This window comes from Corvus cornix, chromosome 1, assembly GCF_000738735.6.
Source record: "Corvus cornix cornix isolate S_Up_H32 chromosome 1, ASM73873v5, whole genome shotgun sequence".
NCBI lineage: Eukaryota > Metazoa > Chordata > Aves > Passeriformes > Corvidae > Corvus > Corvus cornix.
Window position 1 is genome coordinate 57,021,050 of NC_046332.1, and position 26,356 is coordinate 57,047,405.

At 41.7% G+C, this 26,356-nt stretch overlaps 1 protein-coding gene across 1 annotated transcript; it reads right to left on the reverse strand.

Moving 5' to 3' along the window:
• Positions 1-251: 251 nt before the first annotated feature.
• TNFSF11 (TNF superfamily member 11) lies at positions 252-23,204 on the reverse strand. The gene is given in 6 exon segments (XM_039568083.1): positions 252-2,585; positions 7,792-7,890; positions 7,973-8,018; positions 14,506-14,673; positions 22,936-23,037; positions 23,040-23,204. Coding segments are annotated over 6 exon segments (951 nt in total). The 5' UTR covers positions 23,154-23,204; the 3' UTR covers positions 252-2,163.
• Between the last annotated feature and the right edge of the window lie 3,152 nt (positions 23,205-26,356).

A 26,356-nucleotide genomic window follows, 5' to 3' on the forward strand; every position in this document is an offset into this window, starting at 1 on the left:
ATTTTCAGCTGAATTTCCAGCCCCTAAAGACGTACCCTGACTTGAAAGTGGTGTATGTAGATCTGAAGCCAAATCAAAACTCCATAAAAGTTGTAGTAATTGTCTCAAAATAGTTGATTTATGCCTCATTTTTCTTGAGTTACACCACACCCAGCCTGCACATTCTGAAATCTGAATAGAATTATCAAAGCTGCACAAGAAATACGGGTAAACACAAAAATAAAGAAATCACAAAGGTTTTTTTTCTTAGAAATATATTTTGTAAGAAAACAATATTAACATTAAAAAGAAATGTTTATTATACAGTATAAAATAATTGCTTGAATTCAACTCAGTTCACTTAACCAGAAAAAAACTTTTTAAAAGCCTGAGGATTTGTATGAAGCCCCAATTCCTACAGAAGATTGGATTCCTACTGCGATAAATAGTGGGCTTTCCCCACGTGATCCATAGAGCACACAAACACTTCAAAACCCTCCCTCACTCCCTACCCCAACAAGTTGCTGTCCCCTGTCCAGATGTGCTCTAAATATCACCTCAGTATCTGCAGTCCTCCCCTATGGCCCCTATACCCACCCTCGGATTCCATCCACTCACCTCTTTGGCCAAGCACTATACAAGCAACAACTCTCATTACAGGAGTCTCCCCAGTTAATCTCTTGGCTAAAATGAGCAGTGGCCAGCCACTGACAAATAATGTATAAATGGCTGAGTTGTTCTCAGCTGTCTGTCCTCATAAAACCTGCAAGAATATCTCTTAACTCTGCCATTCATCTGCCAAAGCTGGCAGGAGGGTGCAGAGTTTTGAAAGCTACAGTGGGAGACAAGAACAGGCAGTGCAATGACATAAGCTTAACTTTTTCAGGAAACTAAGCTAAAAAAGTTACTGTTCAATTGCAGAATGTAATACTTGCAGATTTTGTTGTAGGAAAATATGCCTGTTCAGTAACTATAAATACCCCTAATACATTTCTGGGGCTTATTATGCATTAATTTTTTTAATTTCATTTTTACATAATGCCAGCTTAATTACCCTCCAGGTTTGAAAGGTACCCAGTGACCAGCATTCTGGTGTAATTACTCATGCCATTGGTGTGATTTCACCTCCCTTAATACTGACAAGTTAAAAAGAAATCTATTAAGTTAAGAAGAACAAAGATATATATTACATTTGCTAATTGCAAACAACCTCTTATAGCTGCATTTTTTCCCATTGGGATTAAAAAGTGCACCAGTTTAACATGTCTGTACATAAAAACAGTTTAAAACATTAAATATACAAACAGCAAGAGATTTTAAATATTTTGTATCAAATACTATAGGACAATATAATTTACATTTTTTTTTACACAAAACATTACACCTGAAATATAACTTTAGATATTACAGAATATAAAAATACATACTTTTTGTTTAAAAAACGTCTTTGCAGGTTCTGGCACAATGTAATACTTTAAAGGCACACCATAGCTTGGCAATCTGTATTTGCAATTAACTGTGCAACTTAACTGTAATTATCTTTTTAGAATTGCAAGATGATCTCCCTCCTTCTTGGAATGGGCCTTTTAATCAGGTAGAAGTTAAGTTGAACTGTCTAGGTGTTCTCCAACCCATTTCTGCCATGGTCTGAGCTCTCCAACCCTAAGCCAGCAAAGCAGAATCAGCCCCAACTCAGCATGTGAAAAGCCACATCAAATGCAATGGGATTAGTCACGCTTTCATAATCTCTGCTGTCTCAGGGTCAGAACACTCAACCCCAAGCAAAATGGAGCCCTAAATGCAAGTTGGGAGCCAAGTTCTGTCCTGCCCTACATTTGCACCAGAACTAGTAAGGGTGATCAGGGCAGAACTCGGAAACAGAAGCTCAGTTATATTAGTTGTTCTGATTTCAACTACACCAATGCAAAAGGCACAATGACTTTAGTGAGGCCAGTGGAAACAAATGAAGTAAAACTGCTTTAAGACTAAATCAGGAGAACTGTGTAATTTTGCCCTTCCATATATTTGCAGGACTCCTGCTGGAGAGTCTGCCTGGGACAAAAACGTGTCTTTAGACATACATGGCTTATACAGATGTAATTGGGTTGCAGAAGATTTTCAGTTCTTCAAGTTGTTTCTGGACAATTAAAAACTCAAACAGTTTTCAGCACACTAAAGAAAGATTCAATCTAAATCCCTAACTTTAAATGCTCCAAAATAAGTTGCTTCTTGCGAAGAATCCAGTAGCAATGGATTTGATACCTGGATACTTATCATTTCACCAGATTTTAATTTAAAAAACCCTCCTACATTTACAGAATAAAAATGAAATTCTGAATTCCCTGACCAGTATTTGGTGCTTCCTCCCTTCATCAACACATCAAAGCGCCTTATTTTAAGGTTTGTCTTAATCACATACACCATCAGCTGAAGCCCTCTTTTAGTCAAGTTTCCTGAAGTTTCATGATGTCTAAAACAAATATTGGCATAAAGGTAGTAAAAGCCATCTTGATTAACAATTAGTTTTCCGTCACTGAATGTCATATTTGATAAGTTTGCCTGGCCTTTGTCATGATGCCAGGATGTGAGGTTCACTTTGCGAGTTCCTGGAGATTAAAAAAAAAAAAAAAAAAGGATTATTTATAAACATTTGACAAACCCCAACATTTAGAAAGCAACCTCTATGTTTTTAGAATCAACAGCAACTAGAGTTCTATAAGCTAAAGTGAATATTAAACAACTATGATAAAAAATTCCTAAGAAATTTCCTTTTTTCATCATCCGCTTTTTGCTTGCTATTTATAACTGTGCCCTCCCAGCAGAACAACTGCTGGACTGTGGTACAAAACAGTTGCTCTGCCTATAGTTTGATTATTCTAAGGAATCATGCAACAAGCTCTGCATAGGCATTGCATTCCACCTAAAACTTTATTCAAGTTACAAACAGTTGAGAGGAACTTGAAAAACTCGTTATTGGTCTTTAATCTGTAAGTGTTAGCAAGGAATAACTGAAATTCTGGAAAAAAGCTGAACTGACAATTCCCAAAAGAGAAAGCTTATGAAACTTTCCATATTTTATGTTCTTATGACTGTAGTGGTAGAAAGGTAAACATATTTTCATTTGACAACACCAAAAAAATGGAGAAAAGTCAGTATGATAGTGCATCTTCAGTACTACACACTAAGTTGCCTAGACTTTACGTAGCACTTCAAGTATTTATGACATAACAAACTTCCTGACAGTCACAAGCCACTAACATCTTATTATTCAGTGCAATACCCAGAGCATAACACAACAGATGGGAGGTGGCCAACTTGTCCTCCTAACCACTAGTAATTTTCAGCACACAAGACTGACTCCACTTGCTCCCTCCCACAGCAGCGGGTTCACGTAGGTACCAGAGGACTTTACACCTCAGCCTCCCAGTGAATCTAAATGCCTGCTTGAAATATTCAGTACCTTTTTCTCCCTGCATTGAACCAAAACAGGCCATCTTTAGCAAACTTCACATGGCACACAGCAGGGGACAGTGCCCTCTCCTCCAAGCATGTACTGAGGCCTGCCCCAGGACCACCAGTACTCACAGGTGTGCTGGGGAATAGCCCCAGGTATATTTGAGTAGTTCAAAAGAGGCCTCTTGCATTTGCCTGTGCAAAAGGGAGGGGAAGTAGGAACAGGGGAATTTGAGGGAGATGAGCCTTCCCTAACTGCCAAGGGCAGGCAGCTTTTCTGTGTGAGAGGAATACTTTAACAGTAGCCCAGAACAAAATCCTTCTGGTGTTCTTCCACAACGATTTAAGTAAAGCACCAATTGTCAAAGGTAGATCACAAGTAGCTGCTCCCCTATGGCTCTTGTGCAGCCAGGCAGAAATTATGGAAGCAAAATCACATGGAGAAGCCATCTTTTGTGCAGCACCTCAAAAAATACATCTGAAACCCGTCAATTAACTGGAAGAAACACCAAGATCTTAAGTCTCTTAACCTGCAATTATTCACCTGCAAGATAATGCTGAGTTAAGGGTACCAGAGCGTACTTCTGAAGGACTGGGAACAGCCAAGGAAGTTGAAGAACTTTGCGTGCACAGCACTAAGTCTGGGAGAAATACTGCCCCACGGAGGCTGGGCTACGTTCAAGATGGGAAGGACAGGCAAGAAATCACTGCCTGGATCAGAGGAGAGGCACATTAGATATAGGACAGGAATGCACACCGATGATGGAACAGAAAGGGCATGCTGGGACTGCCTGGTGGCACACAGGGCAGTTGCTAGGCAGATTTTATTTACCTGACAAGTAAACTTTTTAGTTCCCAGTCAAGTTGCAATTTTGATGAAATCCTTAGTGGCAAGATTTTCTGATGAAGAAGGGAAAAGAGAGCAAATACGTGCCACAGTTGCTTGTAACAGAGAGGGGCTCTGGGTGAATTTTGTTCACACTATTTGGATGTTCAGGGGAACAGGCCAAGAGATAATGGGAGACGACCCTCTCTGTTTTGAGCAAAGGATTTGTACAGGTAACTTCTGGAAGTGCCTCCCAAGCAGGATTATAATGCTATGATTGTGTGAGCTGAGGCAGACAGGCATTTTGCCACAATTCAGAGCTCCAGAAGAGCCGTGCCACAGCTGGCAGCACAGCGCAAAGATGCTCTGGTAAAAGTTATGCCACACAACCTGTAATAGAAGGAGCGAGCAGGTTCTCTGCACTTCTTGTGGTAATGCACTCAGATTTGGAGACATCAAAACAATCAGTACCCTGAAACACAGGAAGTGGAGAAAACTGGAGCATAAAAGTGTCAGATCTGCTGTCCACATATCAGAAACTCTGACACATAACCCAAGCCATGGGACAGTCAGAAAGGCTGCAATGCAGTATCTTACTTGAAATAATTTACATTGGAACCATGAAAAAACCAGCACAAGGTAAATCCTGTTGACAGAGAAGGAAGTGGCTGGGGGATAATGAGTAAAACAGCCTTCCAGACGACGCAAGAAAGCATTATTTAAAAATTCAAGTTAATACCCACTCTTTCTCAAAACTGAAGATAAATAAAAACAATGCCTTGTTTATTTGTGAGCTTGAACTAAGACTAATACAAATGAGTTAAATAAAATTAATTAGCAAGAAGGAAGATGATGTGAGGGAAACAGAGGAGAAAGGAGCCCTGTTTTGATAATTTGTTTGCATCCTAGTAGATTTTAGGTATAAACAAAGCCTGAAAAAAGGACCAAAGTACTATTTGCTCTGAAAAGCCTTTTGGAGGCAAAGGGCAGCTAAGTCGAACCTGTAGCTGTAAATAGCTCAGAATACGACAGCATTTCCTTAGACAGCTAAAGGTATCAATTCACACCCCAAATGATATATTTAACATTTATATTTATTTCTGTTTGTGATTTTCCCCTTTAAACTGTGACTAATTTCTGTAATCAATTTATAAACCAAAATTCACGGTTTTCATTTAAAACCTAGGTAGCATTTAGAGTGAGCTCTGGTAAAAACCAACCAGCAAGCATCCAGCTCTAACCTAAGGCAGCAAACTTAAAAAATACACCCAGCAAGCCAAACCACTACAGCTTCTGTGCCAAATGGTGGGTGGGGACACAAGATCTGGGAAGGGTTATTTTCCCCCCCTCCCTTGCACTATCCCCCCAGCTGCAAAAGTCCACTTGAGGCTTGACATTACTGTGAACCGGGTCAAAGCAAAATGTTCTCTCATAGACACTGCTCAGTGCCCCTTCATGAAGGGTGTTCAGTTGAAAACTACTTAAAATCCTGTTTGACAGTGATGAAGACTTTTTTTTTTTCTGGCACTGTTTATTCTGGGTCAGAGTGATGACAGTAGAGAACCTTAAAATACTAAGAACAGATCTTTCCACTCAGGGATTGCAGAAAACAATTTAGATGGATTTCAGACATGTAGGGTAAAGAATCAGGGGAAGAAAACAGAAATTGCCATTTGCAGTCAGAGACAACAAGATGGGAGAGGAAAAGCTCCTGGTGACCCCTCAGGCAAATTTTTCTTTCTTTATGCTTGTCACTAACCTCTGTGCCACCCAGCCAAGTGGGTACTGCCTCATGTCAGTGAGCATGGTATTAAAGTGCCTCACAACCAGCAGGTTCAGGGTTCCAGCTATCCCTAAGGAAGCAGCCCCTCACTGCTGCAATGCCCACAAGGGCTGCAGAAGCTGTGCTCATGATTAACATCCTGGCAATGCTCTTCAAAAAGAGGCAAAAGCCAGATCAGAAGGGAGTATATGCCCAGCTCATCACATTGGTAAGAAGTTGATCTGCAGCAGAAAAGAACAATGTCTCCCTGGCCATTACCCATAGATGTGCTGTGTCACACCCTTGAAGGTTAATGCAGCAATGCACAACAGTAAAAATTATCAGCTGCTGTAAATTACGGTTGTAAAATTACAGTTTACAGCAACGTCCAGGTAAGCAGCAAATAAATTCCACACAGAAGAAAGTGGATTTCACAGACTGTGATACTGACACACACTCCACTTCTGCAGATAAGTGACCTGTCTCTAGGATTAGCAAATTAATTGAAACCTTTCAAAGATAAAATGCTAAGACAAGTTTACTGATACTGAATCCTCTACTATTGACCTATTGTAGAAGTAGGTCAAAGCCAAAATCAGACTAAAATAGAAGCTTGTCAGGAGGCATTTGAGCTAACAAGAAAGCTTGTGGAAGTTCTGACTGCCATCTGACAAGCTTCTTATAAGCTCTCTGCTATAAAGTTCTGGATTGTGGCAATGCCAATGCACTTGAAAGAATTCTATCCCTCCAGGCAAGAAGCTGTACAGAACTGCTTTGTCTTTAAATAGAGCAAGAGCAAGGTATTACTATGCAGGCTGCTAAAATCTCAGATTTAAAGTCTCAACACAAAATTCCCCTTTGGTTTGGTTATATAAAACAGAAAAGCAATGTGCATAGCTCAGTTAACAATGAGTTCAGCACTGCAGAATGTATAAATCTGCAGAGAAAGAAGACAGTGGTGATGAATGCACCTTCTCAAGGTCCTCCACCTAACAGCTTCAGAAAAAACTCTGGTTTACTTCAACCACACCAACTGTTGCATTGAGAATACAGCGAAAAATCTCAACTGACAGTGCCCCAGGGCAAAAAATAAAGCTGTTCTAACATTGTATTAAAATTTTAGGAATGCATCTTTTCCTCTGGCGAGTGTTCTGAGGCAGACTCATGCCTTGTTCCCTGATACTGTACTAGCCAGGATATTCCCAAAGCCACCTGAATATCGGTGTGTAGGGAATAAGAGCTCTGGCAAGATAGAAGAATGCCATCCTCTTACCACAGGGGCAGATAAAAGCCACAAGAACAATTTTTTCTCCCTACTCAGTAGCTTGGCCAATGTTTGGGCTGGTACATGCTTGTATCTACGTATGCATCCTCATGGCTGGAGTCCAGCCGGAGTGAAGAACTCCTGATGGGCCCTACTGGCCAAAGGAAAATGAGGAACTTCAGAGGAGAGCATTCAATGCAGATCTTCCTTCCTCCCCTGAAGACAGCACAAAGGGGCAGGCCATGCCCCTCAAGAGGTTGATCATGAAAAGTGGTAATTTGAAATGGAGGCCATTCAGCGTGAGACTGATACAAAGGGGAGCCATCCTCCTTTTAGCACTACCCCTGCCGCCTCTGAAATCATTTAATGCATCCAATTTATTCTCACTATCAAAAGCCATTTCTGAAATCCCTGTCTGTTGCTGTTTTGATGAACTATTTTCATATACTTCACTCCTCAATACATTTATATTCCTATTGGAAGTATTCACTTAAAAATTGAACTTACCAGATGGAATATTCTTATCATCAATAATGAGATGGGCAAATGGCTGCTTCTCAGGTTTGTTCCTCTTGTACAGTTCAAGTCCTAATGCCTCCATTGCAGCTAGAGATAAAAGAATTGGATTATCCCAACAAGCCAAGTTTAGTGGAACAAAACTATTTCTTATTCCTAAACCAATACCTACCTTTTTCTGGTCTTGGCGGTGTTCTTCCCATGGCACGCTGGACTTCCTAAAATGAGAAGGAGACATTGCTTTGATGTTGTCTTGGTTTTGTAACTATGTTTAGTTTGCACACTTAGAATACTCTGTGCATGTATCTGGGGACACTGTTCCAGCTGCAGCACATTCAGATGTCTGGGATATGCATCATGTAAATATGACGACATATGTAACAGGCACACACAATCAAATTACTTCTAGTAATTTGGTAATTCTAATAAAGGTGGATAGAAATGATGATATGTATGATCACTGCATTATTTATTGAAGTAGTGGTGACAGGACATTTACAACCTTTCCTACTTACTGTACTTTGAGTATTTCTCTAAATATAGTGGAACAATGACTGATAAAAAGGCATCACATCAAACAATAGAATTTATGAACTGATTTAATTACTTGGAGTCTAAAAGCAAAGAAAGAGAATTCTATACAGGAACTAGCATGTAATCACTATAACTAAGGATAGCTAAACTCTGAATTTCATTTGTGATGAGGTAAACACCTCACACTTGGCCCTGAACAGGGAAGGCTACAAGGCTTTATGGTCAAGGCTTACTTCTAACAAGGTATGCAGGAAGTGAAGCATTAAAGCATCTTCCCCATCCGTACTGGACCAAGCGGACTGGGTGCCAGACTTGGGAAGTATGTAATTCTTCAAAGCTGCAGATAAATTTTAACATGAATAAAACCCATGCTACCCAAACTCAAGAACAGCACAAAATGCAGGCATCAGGCACCACAAAAAGCTTTGCTTTTAATCATTCACACCTGTATTCCTCTTGAGAAAAAGATACAAACAGATTTCACAAACCTAAGCAGCCTGTTCTTGTTACAAGCCTGGACTGAGTCTTAGTATTAAGCTCAGTCCTCAGCTCTGTCTCCTTTTTCCCTATGACTCTCCATCTGTTTTCTAAAAAAACAGGAATAATATGTTTGTTATTCAGAACACCTCATACCATGGAGCCATCAAGAAGATGTTTAGTAAAAGGAAATATTTTGCTGAAGATAGCATGTCATGTCCTCTTTGAAACCTAAGAGTGGTCCTTTGTTTCATCTTTATGCCACGCACACTGCTGTTTGCCTGATTCAATCCACGTATAGGAAATAAGTCTCAGATTTGGCCAGATCAGCAAAGTCCCACTGTGCTCTCAATCAGTGGGGTGTTTCAGAATTTGAAATCCTGCTCTGAAAACACCTGAAGTCTGCTTTTATGTAGTTCTGAAACTGCAGTGAAATATGTAGTGCCTTGGCTGGTGCGTTTACTACTCTCACTTTCCCCTTTCAGTAAGTGTTTAAATGTTAAACCAAAATGAAAAGCCACAGCAGTATGGAAGTCGTAGTATGACTATCAAAGCATAATACTTCAGCTGAGATATGCTGATTTCCTAGATAAGATGAAGATGCTTTTTGCCATAGAGACGAGAAGAAAAGCAGAAGAATCACAGCTTCAAAACCAGCAAAACTCACATCCACTTCCCGCATTTACATTCACTTTGCTCCTCTGATCTACTTCAATGTCAGTTCTAGGGAGTGTGAAAATGAAGTTCAATTCTAGGAGCTGCATGTCACCAGCCACCAGCCACACTTGAGTAAGAAATAGGAAGATGACAAGAAATTGCAAATACAAGGTATTGTGAAAAATGGCAAAAGCCTCTGAAGAGAACTGGACATAAGGTAAGAAGAGCCTGGGAGATGGACCACACTCTCAGATTATTGCAGCACACCTATCCCAACCCTTTTTTCCTTGGAGGGGAGAAATCTCTGTTTTCTTGCTTTCTTAGTGGAAACTTCTCAGATGTGGAGTTCATTTTAACATCCTTTCCTTCAGGAGGATGTGATAATGTCTTTGCCTGGAAAGCCTATTGAGCAGATCCAGAAAGAACCATGCACATTTTAATCTCCTACTATCTAGATTTGGTACTAAAAAAAAAAAAACAATAAATCCATGGTTGTGAACTGCTCAGCCCTTGAAATCCCTGAACTGGTCAACTGCTATTCTACTTTCAACTTACATTTTTATTAGGAGCATTGAGTTCCGCTTCTGCACACTTCCAAAGATGTTCTAGTGTAAGCAGCTGAATACCTCATCTTCTGAGACCCAGCAGCCTGACTCTGCTCATCTTCGACAAAGAATGGCTCTGGTCCTCATGAATAGCAGTCTGAGCTGCTCTCCTTCTAACTGGTGGTGGTGCTGTTAACCTGCAGCACTCAGTAAGCAGGACAGCTACCCAGGAAGACTTGGGTCCACAGCTCTCCTTGTCTGGAGTTCATTATTATTAGCTCAGCTGGTTAGATCATGGTGCTAATAACACCAAAGCTGTGGGATTGGATCAATCATCCATTGACTCTTCTGTGAGCTTGTCACTGGATCAGAAGTGGCTAGACTGTGGCCAGAAAACAAATCCTCCATCAGTTCTCTAAGCTCTGGACTACTGTCAAGTTCTTTACTTGATTCTGACCAACCTCACGAAATTTTGATACTCTTTCTGTTACTTTGCTCCAGCTCCCAAAAGGAAGATGAAAGACATTAACGAGTCCCTAGAAAACAGATACGGAGTTGTAGGTTTCCTCCTGAAGAATGAACAGTTAGACACTTCTTGATTTTTTTTTTTTTTTTAACTTGCTGTTCATACAGTTCCAAGGTGCTGATACACAACCTACCTTAGAAAACCATTTAACCATGTATTTGCTTCTGACCCTGAAGGACATTTTTCAGTGGATGTCTGAAGGTAGCCTCTTAATGGGATTAAAAAATCCCCTGGTATTCTTACTGCAATGAATCAAGAGCTGTGATTTCTCAAATCTCCAAGGTATCAACTGCGTTTTTTAGCTCCTGAATGTTCTTAGGTGTCTCATACTTACAATGTAGAGGGTCATTAAGTAGGCAGAAACAGCTCAGCAGAACCCATGAGTAAGACACTGCTATAAAGGCATGAAAACTGCTGACAAAACATTACCAGTGACTTCTCCTAAGACTGCCATCCACAGAACCATGTGTGATACCAAGCTGTTCAGTTATTTTTAGCAGAACTGTACACAAAAATCACACCACTCTTAATCTTATGACAAACTGCACTTGTACACCTTTGTCATTTGCTCACTGCCCACCAAGTCAACTCTGCTGGCCTGTTTCCCGAATTCCAACCTCCTTCATACACTCAATGTTTAAACAACAGAAACAGAGTTAGTCACAAAAAATGAAAAATATGCCTTCCCTTCATCTAAAAAAAAATTATGAGGCCACTAAAAAGCTCCAAAATTCTCTCATTTTAAAGCTAAAAACCATGCTTGAAGTGCCTGGAAAGTTGGGAACTGCTCTCTACCTCACCCACGTCAGGCTGCAAAAATAACTTTTGCTCGAAGTTATGTCCAATGCTGAGGATGCAGAGACAAGGCTACACCAGAACACATGACATTTGTGAAAGGTTTTTAGTCTCCTTTAGCTTTTACCTAAGTATCTCAGTATCTACTTTGAGCAGCCCTGAGTAGCCTTTTGAGACCAACAAGAAGAGAATTCCCGGACAGTCACTTATTGCTTCGGATATGGTCTTAAAGCTTCTTTATGCACTTGATTCTTTTATTACCAAGTGCTTTAAGTACAGCTGATACCAGGAAGAAGTATCTGATTCTCTTGCCGGAAATTCAGCAATTTGAAGAATGCTTATCAGGAAGGAAGTGAAATAGAAGTACATGAACCAATATTCATCAGATATACATGAGACTATAGTTTAGAGACCAGCAATACAACCTCTCTCCAAATGAGTAGTCTATTGCTCGCAGAAAAAAAAAAAGGCATGTAAGATTGTAGGATGGAAACCTACAAAACCGTAGTTGAAATTTTAACAACTTACAGCAATCACTCGTGAAACCTTTACTTGGTCCATAACTATGTGCTCTTTAAATGTCTGCAAAGTATATAGATCTCTTTAGAAATGCTGCCCTGGAGGTCTAGCAAAGCACTCTGTTGCCATGTGGGAGAAGAACTTACGCCTGAACTCCACAAGCAGCTAGCAGCTGGGAGCATTGCCAAGAAAAGTCACTTATGGATTGACCCAAGATATGTTTGTAGTCCTTTCTACTTCAGGCTCATAACAGGCTTCATAAGGACTGTGGTTAGAGCATCTGGACTGCCAAAAGCTTTTTAGGGTTACATGAAAAAAAATTAAGCAAACAGACTGGCTAGGAAAGTATATTATTTGTCTGCTTGAAAGTTTATATGCAATATAGAAAATATGCTCTCTACTTACTAAGCTGCTCCTTAAGAAGAATTTTTATACCGGAATATGTTAAGGAATCAATCATTAGATTTTGATTAAAAGGAAAAAGTTTATTATTTTTTCAAGAGACAAGTATTTCTAGACTGGACCTTGCAGCCCTACTACACTGGTTTTCATAAGAGCACTTTCATTTTCAACATCAATCCCTGCTTTACATTTAAGCACTCTGACTACAGGTGTGCAAAGAAAACTGATGAGAACCGGTGCAGGAAGCTAGAAGCTGTAACCAGACCATAAACCTGAGCAAAAGAAATTTGTCTATTTTCATTTCCTGAACAGCTTGAAATGCAAAAGACAATATATTGAAAAAAATCACAAAACACAAATGGTATTTTGAAGTGTTCCATTTTAGTCACTTAGCAAACTGACAGTTCAAATAAGGATGCTGGCTCTTAAAACACACAAGTTAGATTCTTTAGATTCTCCTTAAGGAAAGTGAAGAAAGCACAGGCAACAGGAAACCTCCCTCAAGTCACATTAGCTGTATCCCCACACACAAAGGAGTAACACAACTGCAAGTAAGCTACAGCTGCATCTCTGCTCTTCATTCCTGCAGGGCAAATGAAAGGCAGAGCTTACAGATGATGATAAAGTATAATTCTGCCTTGACACTCTTACTTTCACTTCTCTGATGTACTGAAAAGATGCAAAAAGCCTCAGGTCATCACCTTCCTATTTTTTTCTCTGTCACTGATTTAAGATGACAAAGCATCCAGACCATGGGTGCAGCTGCTTAATAAACTCCATTGCATTCAAACGAAATTCAGAGTCCAATTACTTTGGCAAGGGAAATTTTATTGTTCTCAAACTAATGGTCATCAGCCAAAAAAGTTATCCCTACTTACTACTTATCTTGGCCACTGACATTGCAGCATTTAACCTCCATCCAGACTGGCAGGATATGAAGCCTCAGCTAAAGCCAGTGCCTTTGTTGAGTAACCAGCAGCAAATGACCAGAACACAGGGCTTCCCATTGACTTACTGTAACAAGCTCCTTGCTCTGTCATGGGAATCACATGAATGAGCAGCCTAGCACGCAGCACGCATGTAGGTGCGGCATGAGAGGCTCTGTAAAATGCAGCACGAAAGAACTAATCCTACATTAGAAACTAATCCTTTGTTTCCCCCTTAAGCTCTTGAAGGAAGTGGCTAGCAAAAGGGACAAGACATGGACTCCATGTTTCTCTGAGTTTTGTTCACAAAAAGATCTGTCACTCAAGAGTTCTCTGTTAAAAGCAAACATCACATTAGCACAATTCAAATGCTGTAAATTTAACCCAAGTGCAGTTCACATTAAAGCATATGTGAGTTCAGCTCAAATCTAATGTAGTACCCTTAATGAAAAACTGCCAGTCCTATGCAGATGTGAGGCAGTAACGTTGTAATGGGCCTGACAAGCCAGGAAAACCAAATGCCATAGCAGACATCCATCTGTTACACAGCCCATAATTAGCACTAAATACTATTCATGAACACAAAAAGAGTTCAAAGGCAGTAACTGCAGTAAAAGGGAATTGTGGCATTATTTCCAGCTTGTCTTGGCTTCTTCATTAGGGCTGACTACTTTTGTCATTTGGGTTTGGGAACAAGCTGTCATTCTCAATTCCTGGGTGAAGACCACCCAGTTATCAGGCTGTGGCAAAGTAGGTCTTCTGCCAGTGTGAGAATGGTCTGCACAGAACACAGACTGGCAAAGTGAGCAAAACCAAAGCAGGTACTGTCCCTCATTTTGGGCTCCAGACAGGGCAGGAAAAAAGAGCAAATGAGAGCAAATGCTATCTCTTCTTTCAGGCAATATTTTGCTTGCTGATGATCTTGACTTAAGAGAATCTTGTCTGGAAGATTCCTTTGAAAAGCATGTGGAACTGACACTTGTTATGAGCATCCGAAGTGCTGAAAAACCTATACAAATATTAAGTGACATTTGGGTCCACCCAAATGTCAGAATGGCTAATCACCTAACTTCAATCAGTTTTCTTAGTACAACTTCAAGTCTTCCCTTCTTAAAAAATAAATAAATAAATAAAATGTGCTTGAATTGGTTAGCCACTACCAGGTTCATGAGAAAATACAATACAATCCTGGATGAAACTTCAAGTGTTATTCAAACACCAGAAAATAATTTATAGAACTTATCTCTGAATACAGATTTTGGAAAAGTTTTTTTAAGTTCAACAGGACCATGAAATAAAGGAACACAGCATCTGTGCCACTTACCCTCTGCACAGCCCTTTGGAGAGCCTGTTTCACACTTCTACAGGATTCTGGCATTAACTTTGCTTCTTGACTTTCAAAGGATGCATCATGCAAATCTGTACTTTCTTGGTGTCCAAAAAGCGTTCTGACACAGTGTGCATGTTCTTTTGAAATTCTAGTAGGGTCCATCTGAAACCAAGACATAAGCACAACCACAGTTCTAAGTGTTAGAGATACTTTTTAACCATCTAAAAGTTTGGTCCCTGGCTAAGTTTATTATCTAACTTAACATTGTAAACAATGTGGAGAGAAAAAGTTCCCAACATCAGGGTTTACTTCATCCACAAATATGTGAGATAGGAGAATGAATTATCTTCTGACGCTGCCTATTTCATTAGCTTAGACTAGATATGTGACTTTCTAAAGTTAAAGATAAACCCCATTCTTATGGTAAAGTCAATAATCTTGAATTCCATTTTTCAGCCACTCACAGCAATATCACAGTTATTTTAGCAGGAAACACACAGTTATCCTACCTCAAAAAGCTATTGTTTGTAAGATGACACACAAATGCCAAGTACAGAAACTTGGGGAAAGTATGTATGTGTGTGTATAGCACATCATTTTCAAGAGGAGAAACAGAAGTTACCTCTGAAACTAATTTATCACTGAAATTATATCACTGAAGCTGTCAGTCAGCTATCACTGAAACTGTTTTGTGGATGTGCTCACTGTGGATAGCTTATTTTCTTTACAGTGGCTGGTATGGGACTATGTTTTGGGTTTGTGACTAAAACAGTGTTGATAACACAGGGATGTGTTTGTTACAGCTGGGCAGTGCTGACACTGAGGCAGGACCTTTTCTGCCTCTCACCCCACCCGACCAGAGAGAGGGCTGGGGGTGCACAAGGAGCTGGGATGGGACATAGCCTGGACAGTTGATCAGAACTGGCCAAAGGGATATGCGGGACCATATGGCATCGTGCTCAGTATATAAAGGTGGGGGAAGAAGGAAAGCGGCAACATTTGGAATTATGGCATTTGTCTTCCCAAGTCACCTTATGTGTGATGGAGCCCTGCTTTTGTGGGGATGGCTGAACACCTGCCTGCCCATGGGAAGTGGTGAATTAATTCCATTTTCTGCTTTGCTTGTGTGTGCAGATTTTTCTTTCCCTTTTAAACTTTCTTTTGTCTCAACCCATGAGTTCTCACTTTTACTCTTCCAATTCTCTCCCTAATCCCACCAGGGAGTGAGCAGCTTTGTGGGACTTAGTTGCCAGCTGGTATTCCCATGGCTGTGGCAAGAGATATTGCTGTGTTTAAGAGTCACCAAGACAGCAAAAGTCAAAGACCAAAAGACGATTAAACTGCACCACAAAACACCTCTGCTTCATTGGGCAAAGAACGGTTAAGCTCAGAGTATCTGCAAGACGTGTTTTAGCAACCGGTCTTTTTGACTGAACCAAGTTTATTTTTAAATCCTGTGTTCTATCACTCAGATAAACTGGAAGATATTCCAAGGATGAGGATTGTACCTTGACAGAGTTTTATTGCACTGTTTAAGCCATTTCACCCTTTTTTCACATACTCCAAATACTTTACACTGAAGAGATTAACAACTGTCTTTCAGAGATGGCCTAGGACTCTCAGAAATTGTTCTCAACTTGCATTTAGTCTGCTTTTACTTCAGGCTTGAAGAAGGGTTTATGCACCCAAACTCTTGCCTAGGTTCTCTTAACTATATCACCTGGCCTATTAAAGAACATTTACTTCTATCTTTCTGATTAGGTGGAAGAAGCAATTTTACCTGAGAATTACAAAATGTTATTTGTAATTGCAATGCAGGAATACCAAGACATTATGGACAGTGCCTAGTGTTCAGTTTCCTTTAACACAGAGCTGAACAAAACAGCACGTCAAAAGAAGTTTTTCACAATACAAAACAGCCAGAGCCAATCAAACATGTTACATAATTTGTTCACAGGAGCATAAATTCAACTCCCTAGCCTCACCAAAAAGAAATTAGCTAACTTAAAAGCATAAGGTTAGGATTATAGAGATGAATTAAAAGTCTACACCAGCCAGGCGGCCACCCAACAGTCACACACCGCAGAGAGACACTTGTTGCACAGACAGCAGCAGCAACTGCTGCCTCCTCCACCAACATCCTTCTGCTCAAGTCTCCAGATGGAAAGCTCTTTGCCCAATTCATTTGGACCACTGTCAGACCCTGTAGCCTGGTTTAGCTGTCTCAGTCATCCCTGCAGATTTGGAGTGAAACAGGTCATAAATGGTTCACCTGAAAATCAGAAGATGCCACAGCTTTGAGCAGAGGGGTAGCGATGAGTTACAGAATGGCTTGGAGGCAGTAATATCTTCCTGTGATGGCCTGACACAGCTGAGTCCCAAAGAAAATCTATGTACAGCCTCTGCAGCTCTATGAATTAAGTGCTAAAAACCTACTCTAATGCCTTCTGAAGTCAGCTAGCACAGTGCAGCCTCATTAAATGCATAAGGAGATCTAAAGCAGCACCTCTCTGTTCTCACCCCCTTCGCCACAGAGTCTAATCCCTGGATTTCAGTCTCCTAAATCAGTAACAAGGGAGGAATTTTTGCTGGCCTAATTTCCTTTAATATTCGCTCCCCAAAACCAAGTCACTCCAGGTATCAGGCCAGCATCGGAGCCAGTACAGGGATAGGCATGAGAATGAAATAACAGGAAGGCAGCACTAGCTTTAACCAACTGTAAAACTGCACTCTAAAAGCACCTCTCACACTATGTTCCGCTTGTATTCAGAACTCAGAAAATTAACTACAAACTAAAATGATAATAAAAATTTTTAAGAAGCGGCACAAAATGTTTACCACCAGCTGCTAAAAGGTAGTTAATGCAGAATGACTTGGGTTGGAAGGTACCTTTGGAGGTCCGTAGTCCAGCCCCCCTGCTTAAAGCAGGGCCAACTTGTAACTTAGGTCAGGTGGGTTAAGGCCTTGTCTAGACAAGCTTTGGGGAATGTCCATCAATGAAGACTTTCAGCCTCTCTGGGCAAACTGTCCTAAAACTTCACCCCTTCTAGTGTGTAAAAAACCTTGGGTTTTATATCCAGCTACAGTTCCCCTTGCTGCAATTTATGACTGTGCCTCTTCTTTTTGCTGTGCACTTCTGAAGAGCCTGGCTGTCTAAAAAACAGTGATTAGCTTCCCTCACCTTAGTCTGTTCTTTGTCAAAGAATCCAGCTCTCCATTCTTTCATACACTGCGGTTCCTACCTGTCACAGTGGTTTTCTGCTGGACACCTTCCAGTTTGTTGATACAATTCTGGTACCGAGGGACCCAGAATAGGACCCATTATTTCAAATGTAACCTCTTATGCTGGGGACCGTTAGAGACCTGATGGAATTGATGTCTCCAACAGGATCGGGATATCTGAGTCTTCTCCACTCTACACGAATCACAGGATGGAACACAGAAAGCTACAGCAAATAACTGCCAATAAACACTCATTTTTATCAGTAATTCCACTAGTCAGAGACTACTATCCCAGTTTTGGATTTATTAAAACACATCTTCTAAATAACAGGCGAGAAAGCAAGGTTTTACAGCACAAAGATCATGAAATTTGTAAAGGCCTGAGTGTCCAGAATGACAAATCATGCCAGTGTATCGCCCACCAGCAATCAATCAATCAAATGTGTCACACAATACTGTGCCACAACAGTAACAGCAGATTGCACAGAATCACTTGCTCAGATTACAGTTTATTTTCTCAGGGCTTGAGAAAACCAGAATCTCTGCATCTACAGGTAAAAGATCGAAGGCTTAATGGAAACACTGCAGCTGATGGCTTGAGCAACTTGGAGCTGTGCAGCCCACCCTGACAAAAACTGCAGGTCTCCAGAGATTTACTGTTTGATAAGGGGAGACTCTGATTTTGGGACTAGCTAACCTACCTGTTCCCCTCACCTCTTTCAAAGAATACCTTCAACAATAGTCTTCACCACATCTAACTATGAAAAAAATCAGTTGCCTGAAAAGGCATTCTCAGAAATCCTGCATCTTATGTCTTCACAAAGAACACGCACTGAACCGCCATGGCTGTAAAAAGCACTACCAAGCACTGAGATCAAAACTGTGGGGAAGCAGAGATACACAGAAAAACTTCCAAGGACATGTTTTGTGTAAGAACTTCTAAAGAACAAGAAAATTACGATGAAATACCAGAAGGAGCTTGCTAACTTGCAGGGCAGGGCACCTTCAGCAAAAAGTCCTAAAGAATTAAGATCTGGAAGAAACATCAAGATGCAAACAAAAATAAAGGAGAAAGCTTTATGAAGTGTGAAGTAACTTAAATACCCTAGAGAAATTAAACTAAAGAGAGGAATGTCTAGCTTATTTTTTAATATCCATTTTGCCTGACCTTGCAATCAGATCAGACTGTTCATTGCCCCCTGATTTTCAGCATCTCTCATCATTCTAGTTGCATTTCTGGACTCTTTTCACTCAATTCAGGGCAGCCAAAATGAACTCCAGCATCACAGGTGAGACTATATGAACTTACAGAATTAAAAACCAATTTTCTCATGTAAAAAGACTCAGTCTGGTTTTAAAAGACTCAATACATTCCAGCCACCTTTATCATTAAATTTTGCATCAATTATGCACTGTTACACAGTATTGCATTAAATACTTACTCATTACAATAAATGTTTAACATTTATACTTGTACTTATTTTCAAACTTAAACCACTTTCCAGACTATCAAGTATCACTTTGCACTCCATGACCTTTCTTAAGCACCAAGAAGGGGTTCTTCCAGGCTTCTGAGAGATGCTGATGACCCCCAGCAAGCTGTTTTTCCTGCTAGCCACAGTGCTCACCAAACTTCATCTAAAGTCTGGAAGGTAATTGTTTGAAAACACACCACAATGAAAGTCAAAATTCCACATAAGCATGAAATGACAATAAAAATCTGACTTCCAGATCACCATTTATCCAAGTGTGAACTCTTCAATCTAGTACAATACCTAACATTTGTACAGACTTTTTCAATGGGAAAAGTGTTTTAATGGGAAGAGTGCATACTCTTGGATGTCTAGCTTAAACTGTGGGCATTAGACACCCAGCCACCACATTTCAATTTGAGCACTTCCAATTTGCTTCACTGGCCTCCAGTTCACTCAGCGTTAGACCAGATTCCTACTCTTTTGAAATCTAAGTGCACTAAGGAAATAGGCCCAGAAAGAAAAGCTCAAAAGCTAAGCTTTTGGAGACTATAAATCAGCATTTATCAGTCAAAGTTAAATAAAATACTTCTCTCTCTCACCTTGTGCTGTGCATGAGTCTTTATTGAGTGATGACCTCCAGCTGCTCTGAGTATCTAACTAAATTTTCATGGCATTTTCATAGATAATGAGAAAATATTCCTCAAAGTACAAGCACAACAAATGCTTAAGACCAGTACATTTTGTTATTGTTTAATTTCTTGGATTCAGTACACTGCACAGGATGGACCAAAAAGCAAAGTTAGAACATGCTACTGTTTTTACATTTCAGAACACTATTATGAGAATATTGGTAAAATTCAAACTTGTTGCTTTTCTTTCTTTCTTTTTTGACATACCAGCTCATTGTCTCACTTGTATTGCACTGCATTATTTCTTGGCCACAAACATGTGTTTATCTGTGAAAACCTAGTGTCAGTCTTAGTTATGTGTCTTGTGAAATTCCAAATGCTCAAGCCACAAAATAAACAAAATTAAGGAAAAACCAAAACCTCAACTATTGTCTCAGCTTATACTGTGTCATGATCCAGCCCAAATGATTTTATGCGAATACAGACCAAATGTGAATGGTAAAACTGAGTCAGAGTTTACTCAGACTCTTAGATAGGGTTTTTAAGAGCTTCTAAGATACATCATTTCTTAATATCAGAGTATTCAGTCAGATCTTTCTAGTTCACATCTGCTTAATTTACCAAGCAAACAATTCCAATCTTTTCATGCACAGCTTCTTCTACTAACTCTGCATTATTTTAACAAAATTCATTAAAAATAACTAAGTTCTGTTATTAAAGTGCAAATTTAGATAGCTGGAATTTACAGTGAAAAGGCCAATTGAGGTAGCTTAATATAACCAAACTTCACAGAAATCTTTTCAAAAGAAAGAGGTCTGATCATGTCCCATTTAAATTAAATAAATCTCTAAGAGTGAGAAATAAGAATTAACTTCTGCAGGATCTACTATGTTTTCCATCAATCTTATTTCACAATTAGAAATGGTGAACAAATATGAATTATCATATCTTCTTATAGTGAATTAGGTACTTACTTCAAGCGTATACTTATTATTCTATTTTCCATTGATTATATTTTCTCCATTAAAAATTTTTTAGGCAATGACTTCAGTCACACCTACATTGAGCTATATCACCTCCTCTAGATGTTTTGGAAATTCAAATTTAAAAATGACTCCATTCAACAGCACTACTCCAAATCTACAGGAACAAGAAACTAGCAAGAGAATTAAGCTGTCAAATGCAGAGTTACACCTGGACCACGCCATTTTTTAAATCAAGGAAGCAGAAGGAAAATAGCCATTATGGTTCTTTTTACCCTTTGTTAGGCACATGTGAAGCACTGACATGTACCTATCAGAAAGAGTCTTTAATAAGGGGGTATACTTTGATTAGTTGCTTTGATTGCAAAGGCGCTCTAGCCCTCTAATGTATAGCTGTGCATCTCTGAGCTATGTTTTGACAAGAATGTCTTTTCAGGTTCATGAACATCTGGAGTGAAAAACATTCCCCTGTCACAAGTTGAAGTAGGCATTCATCTATTTCACTGTCAAGCAAACAAGTAGCTTTAAGCTACTTTACAATGAGTCCCAGAAATTAGATGTCACTCTTCTGAAATATACAAGATAGGATCAACTAAGTGCTGTATTGCCGTTACATTTTATTTTTGGAAAAATGGAAAGCACAAAGCCATTGTCAACAAGAAAATATGAAATAATAAATTATCAGCAGCGCTTCTGTATATTTGACAGTCATTCATCTGATTAAGTGGGTATACACTTGTGCAACACCTGTTTCCAGAGTGCACTTTGTTAAGAAATCCAGCCTGCTACCTCAAGATCAAGTGCCTCTACCTAGAAAGTAAACCGAAAGAAACAGGTTTCCAGTCTCTGCCGACTTCAAATGAAAAGTAGAAACAACAGAAGTACCACTTCCATGACAGCAGTGAGACCCACATTAACAGAACTAATTAGCATCGACAACAAAGCCAAGCAGAAATCTATCTAACCTAGCCCTGAGAACCAACTAGCTGGCAGCTCCCCACTTCCTCCGAGAGTGCTCAGCTTTGCAGCGCAAGAGATGCAGCAGCAGCGAGGGAATCCAGGCAGCCGAGCCATTTCCAAGAAGCAGGCTCCTCTTCTCTCCGAAAGCCCAACCGCTCATCACCTCATCTGTCCCCACAGCGACCCCTCCCCGCGCTCCTCTCGGCACGCACCGCTGCCGCTCCTGAGGCATCCCGGCACACTGCGGCCTGGCAGTGAGGGGCGGCTCTCTCCCAGAAACCCCCAGAATCCCAGAAAAAGCTCCTGAGCTGCAGTAGGCACCTCTGGCCAATGCCCACGAGCACACAGACCCCACTCCTCTGCAGTGCCCCTGCGCAGCCCGAGAGACAAAGCATCACAAGTGGTGTTGCGTGATGACCTTTTTTGCCCTTAAAGCCATTTCTCCTGCGAGTGAAACATTCATGGCAGCCAAAGACCTCAGACATGTCACAGAATCACAGATTATGCTGAGTTGCAAGGGACCCTCAGGGATTATTGAGTCCAACTCCAGAACCCACACAGCACCATCTTCAAAAATCACACCAAGTACCTGAGAGTATTGTCCCAACACTCCTTGAACTCTGTCAGGCTTGGTGCTGTGACCACTTCCCTGGGGAGCCCGTTTACCACCCTCTGGTGAAGAACCTTTTTCTAATACCAATGTCAAACTTCTCTCCAGCAGAAAACTGAAAGCCGATCATTAGAAACCAAAGTCCTGCAAGACTTCGGGTGAAGGATCATGACTAACTCCTTCCCAAGTCAAGGAACTCCTCACGTCCAACCTCGCTGCAAAGCCCTGTACCCCAAAATGCACCCGATGCCCGGAGCGCTACCTGGAACCCCTCGGCCTGAGCTGCTCCAGTGATAAGGGGATAGCACAAGCTGGGCAGAGCACTGGGAGCCCATCGGCCCAACCCCTCTCAGAGCTGGATCAACTTCAGAGACAGATAAATGTGTTCTAAAACTTTTTCTTGTTTGGTTTTTGCTGTTGTTGTTTTGGGTTTTTTTAAAGTAATCGCTCCGATCGCACCTACACGACGGCCTTCCCCTTTTCTGCAGGGTGCGAGGCGGCCGCGCTTGCCACGGTGGGAAGCGCCCGCGCCAGTCCCCGCTTACCTGAGCTCGGAAGTAGAGGAAGAGGGCGACGCTGCAGACCACCTGCCCCAGGCCCAGGAGGACGAGGGCGACGAGGAGGGAGCGGGATGCGGGCGGCGGGTGCGGGTGCGCGGCGGCGGGGGCGGCGGCGGCGCCGGGGCGCTCTCGTGGGCGGCGCCGCTGCCCAGCTCCTCGGAGCCGCGCAAGTACTTGGTGTAGTCTCGGCTGGCGCGACGCATCGCAGCTCCGCTCCGCTCCGACGGCTCCACACGCGGCTCCGCCGAGCTCCCCAGCGCCGGCAAACAACCTCACCACCCCGGCCGGGCACCTCTTATAAACTGGGCGGCCAATCAGCCCCGGGCGGCGCGCCCCTGCCGCCCTCCTCCTCCTCCTCCCGCCCGCTACCGCCACACACATCACCGCCGCCCCCTCCTCGCCTCGCCTCCCCGAGCACAGACCGGCCCCCGCCGGCCGGGGTCGGGTCGGGTCGGGTCGGGTTGGGCCCGCCCCTGCCCCCGGTGCCCCGGCCCCCGCCGCTGGGCAGGTCGCCCGGGGATCGCGGTCGGCGCTGCTCCGCGCCGTGCAGCGGAACCGTGCGCCCCCGCGCCACCGTGGGTGAGCACCGCGCGAGCAGCCCTTCCCCCGCCGCCTCCTGCCCCCTCCTCACCTCTGCCCCACTCAGGTTCGCGCTCCGTCAAGGCGGCGCCGTCAGCCCGAGGCTTCCCTGAGCCCCTGGTTGCATCTGGAGGGTCCCTTTCCCCTAAATTCCCGGTATATGAAATCAGCGTGCACCTCGGGTGCGCATCCCCTGGCTCCTTTGGTGGGTCCAAGCCCCTAGGGGACCAAAGGCCTGTCAGTCGCTCCCTGTCTCACTCGCTCCTCACTCAAGCCGGGTGAAAATGAGCACAAGTGCTGCTGACTTGCGATATCCAAAGAGACAAAGCAGTTCACAATCTTGTTAAAGGAATGGGTTAAAGAAATGGCAGAGGTGTGCTGGCACCTAGCTGCCGGTGAAACCAGCTCAGAGCTTCCTCATCTCCCACGTGCAGCCAGCCTGCTACAGACACATTTCTGAACCCTTGGTTAGGAACATCTGGTGCTCCCCATGTCTCGGCTTGTATTCAATACCAAAACCTCTTCTTCATAAAGCCGTTCTACAGTTCATAGGCATTTTCTTTCTCATGGTCCTCTAGGCCAAGTCTCCCCTTCATAATGCTCATTTAAAGTTTGCCTATTTATAGTCCTTCCTGCCTCCATGTAGTCTTTCCTCCATCTGGACTTTCACTCATCAATTTACCCACACTTTGGAATTCACCATCTCTTTGGCAGACAGAGCTTATCTGCCTGGCAAGTTCACTTTGTGGAAAACGCTCTCTTAATTCCTATGAAAGTGCCTGTTGCAATGGTGGCGCAGGTGTACTAGGTCTGCAGCCCTGCAAAATTCAGTGGGGAAATGGTCCAGATATAAAAGTGAGCTGAAGTCCAGCTCAGGCTTTGAAGAACATGGGAGAATGACACAAATCCATCATGTAGATCATCTTGTCTGTAGAAAAAAGTCTGAATTTCAACTCAAATACATGATGCAATATCCTGTTTAGGTCTGCCTAATCTAAGAAACTGAGAAAATTTTACCTCCCAGAGAGGTTGACGGAACCAGACATAATTATGTGCTCCAAGAAATTAAAGGAAACGGAAACCAAACCACCATGCAACAAATCGCTATCAAAAGAAACTGATATTTAGCACTGAACCCAAATAGTGCAATGGCAATTCCTTCACCAACAAGACAACATCTGAGAAATGATGATGAGAGGACCTGCATCGCAACATCACCCACCACAAAGTCTTTGGGAATAATACCCCAACCTTGAATAGCTATCTCTTCTTTCTAAATGCTTACTTTTATTCTTGGAAATGTTGGGAGCATTGTGGTCTGTAGTCCAATTGGAGGAAGTGTTCCTGTAACTGTGTCTCAACTTTTCTGAAAAAAAAAAACAAAACAAAAGACAAAATAGCCACCATCACCTGTAAAATAATCATGAAAATAATCTCACATTATAGTGAGCTGCACCCTTCTATATCAATTTTACATTGGTCTACAAAAACGATTCTTTCAGAAATGATTTTTTGAAAGATAAGAATGGGGTTTTCTAAGGGTCTATGTAGTTTTTTAAATCCAGTCACCAATTAGTTATTAAACAATTGATAAAGGAGAAGTTAGAATAGTATCAGTGATGCTAGCAGATGATTTTTTATGCTTTCCTGTGAGAAGGAACTCAAGAAACACCTCTGCTTTTTTCACCCTAGAGTTCAAATTTCTTCCTAATGAAGATGGAAAAAAATTATATCAGCTCTTGCCACCTTAGGGTGCTCTTCTACATTCTTGCAGAAGGAAACGGAAGGAGACTTCCAGTGAAGAGCTATGAGGATCTGCAGACACCATCTTTAAATACTTTGTTACATATGGAAATTACTTTCTCCAGACAAACATGCTTCCGCCATGATCCCTGCTTCATTAACTCTCTTCTCTACTGGCACCATCTTTAGCATAGCTATCATATGCTCCACCAGGGAGCCACTACCGCTGACTCTATGCCTAAGTGACTCCTAACTGGTATCTTATATGTGCCGGTCTCTTGACACTGAATAGTCAAGCCCGTCTGTTTCATCTTCATCCACAACAGTTTCACCCTCACAAAATTTCAGATGCAGCTACAAGCACCCAGGTACTTGTATCCAAGCACCAGGATATCAGGCTCTTCAGGAGTCAGCCCACGTAAAACATGAACCTTTCCACCAAACCAACATGGGTTCCTAGGGTACACTAGAGGCACATAAATGATATCTGTTCTGAAAACTTAGATTCCCTCATTGATTTCTACCACAAATTCAGCAACAAAAATTGCCCATCAAACTCTCTGGAAAACTTACATCAGCATCAACTTTCTAGACACCAAGGTCAACATGAAAAATAGCAACCGTCAAAATACCATATGCAGAAAATCCACAGACCAACACACCTCCTTCCACAAACCATCAGCTATCCAAAACACACTAGAAAAACTGATATAGCCCACAGGCATCACCTCATTTGCTCTGAGGAAAGCACTCATGACACGCCCTCACAAAACTACAGATGATGCTCATCCAACAGTGACACTTCACTAGGATCACATATTTGAAGAAGCCACCTAAACCTTATCCAAACTTACTACAATACAGAGAGAAAATCCCCTACTGAGTATCGTATACCACAATATGCAAGAAATGTATACTGGAAAATGTTAATGAGTTGTAGCTTATATTGGAAGAAAATCATACCTTGAAATTATTTTTCCTAGAAACACCCATCCTTCCCTTCAAACCACACTCATTATCACTAGTTCCATCACTGAAAGCAAATTTTGGCAGACCAGTATATTCTGGCTAGAGCCAGATAGCT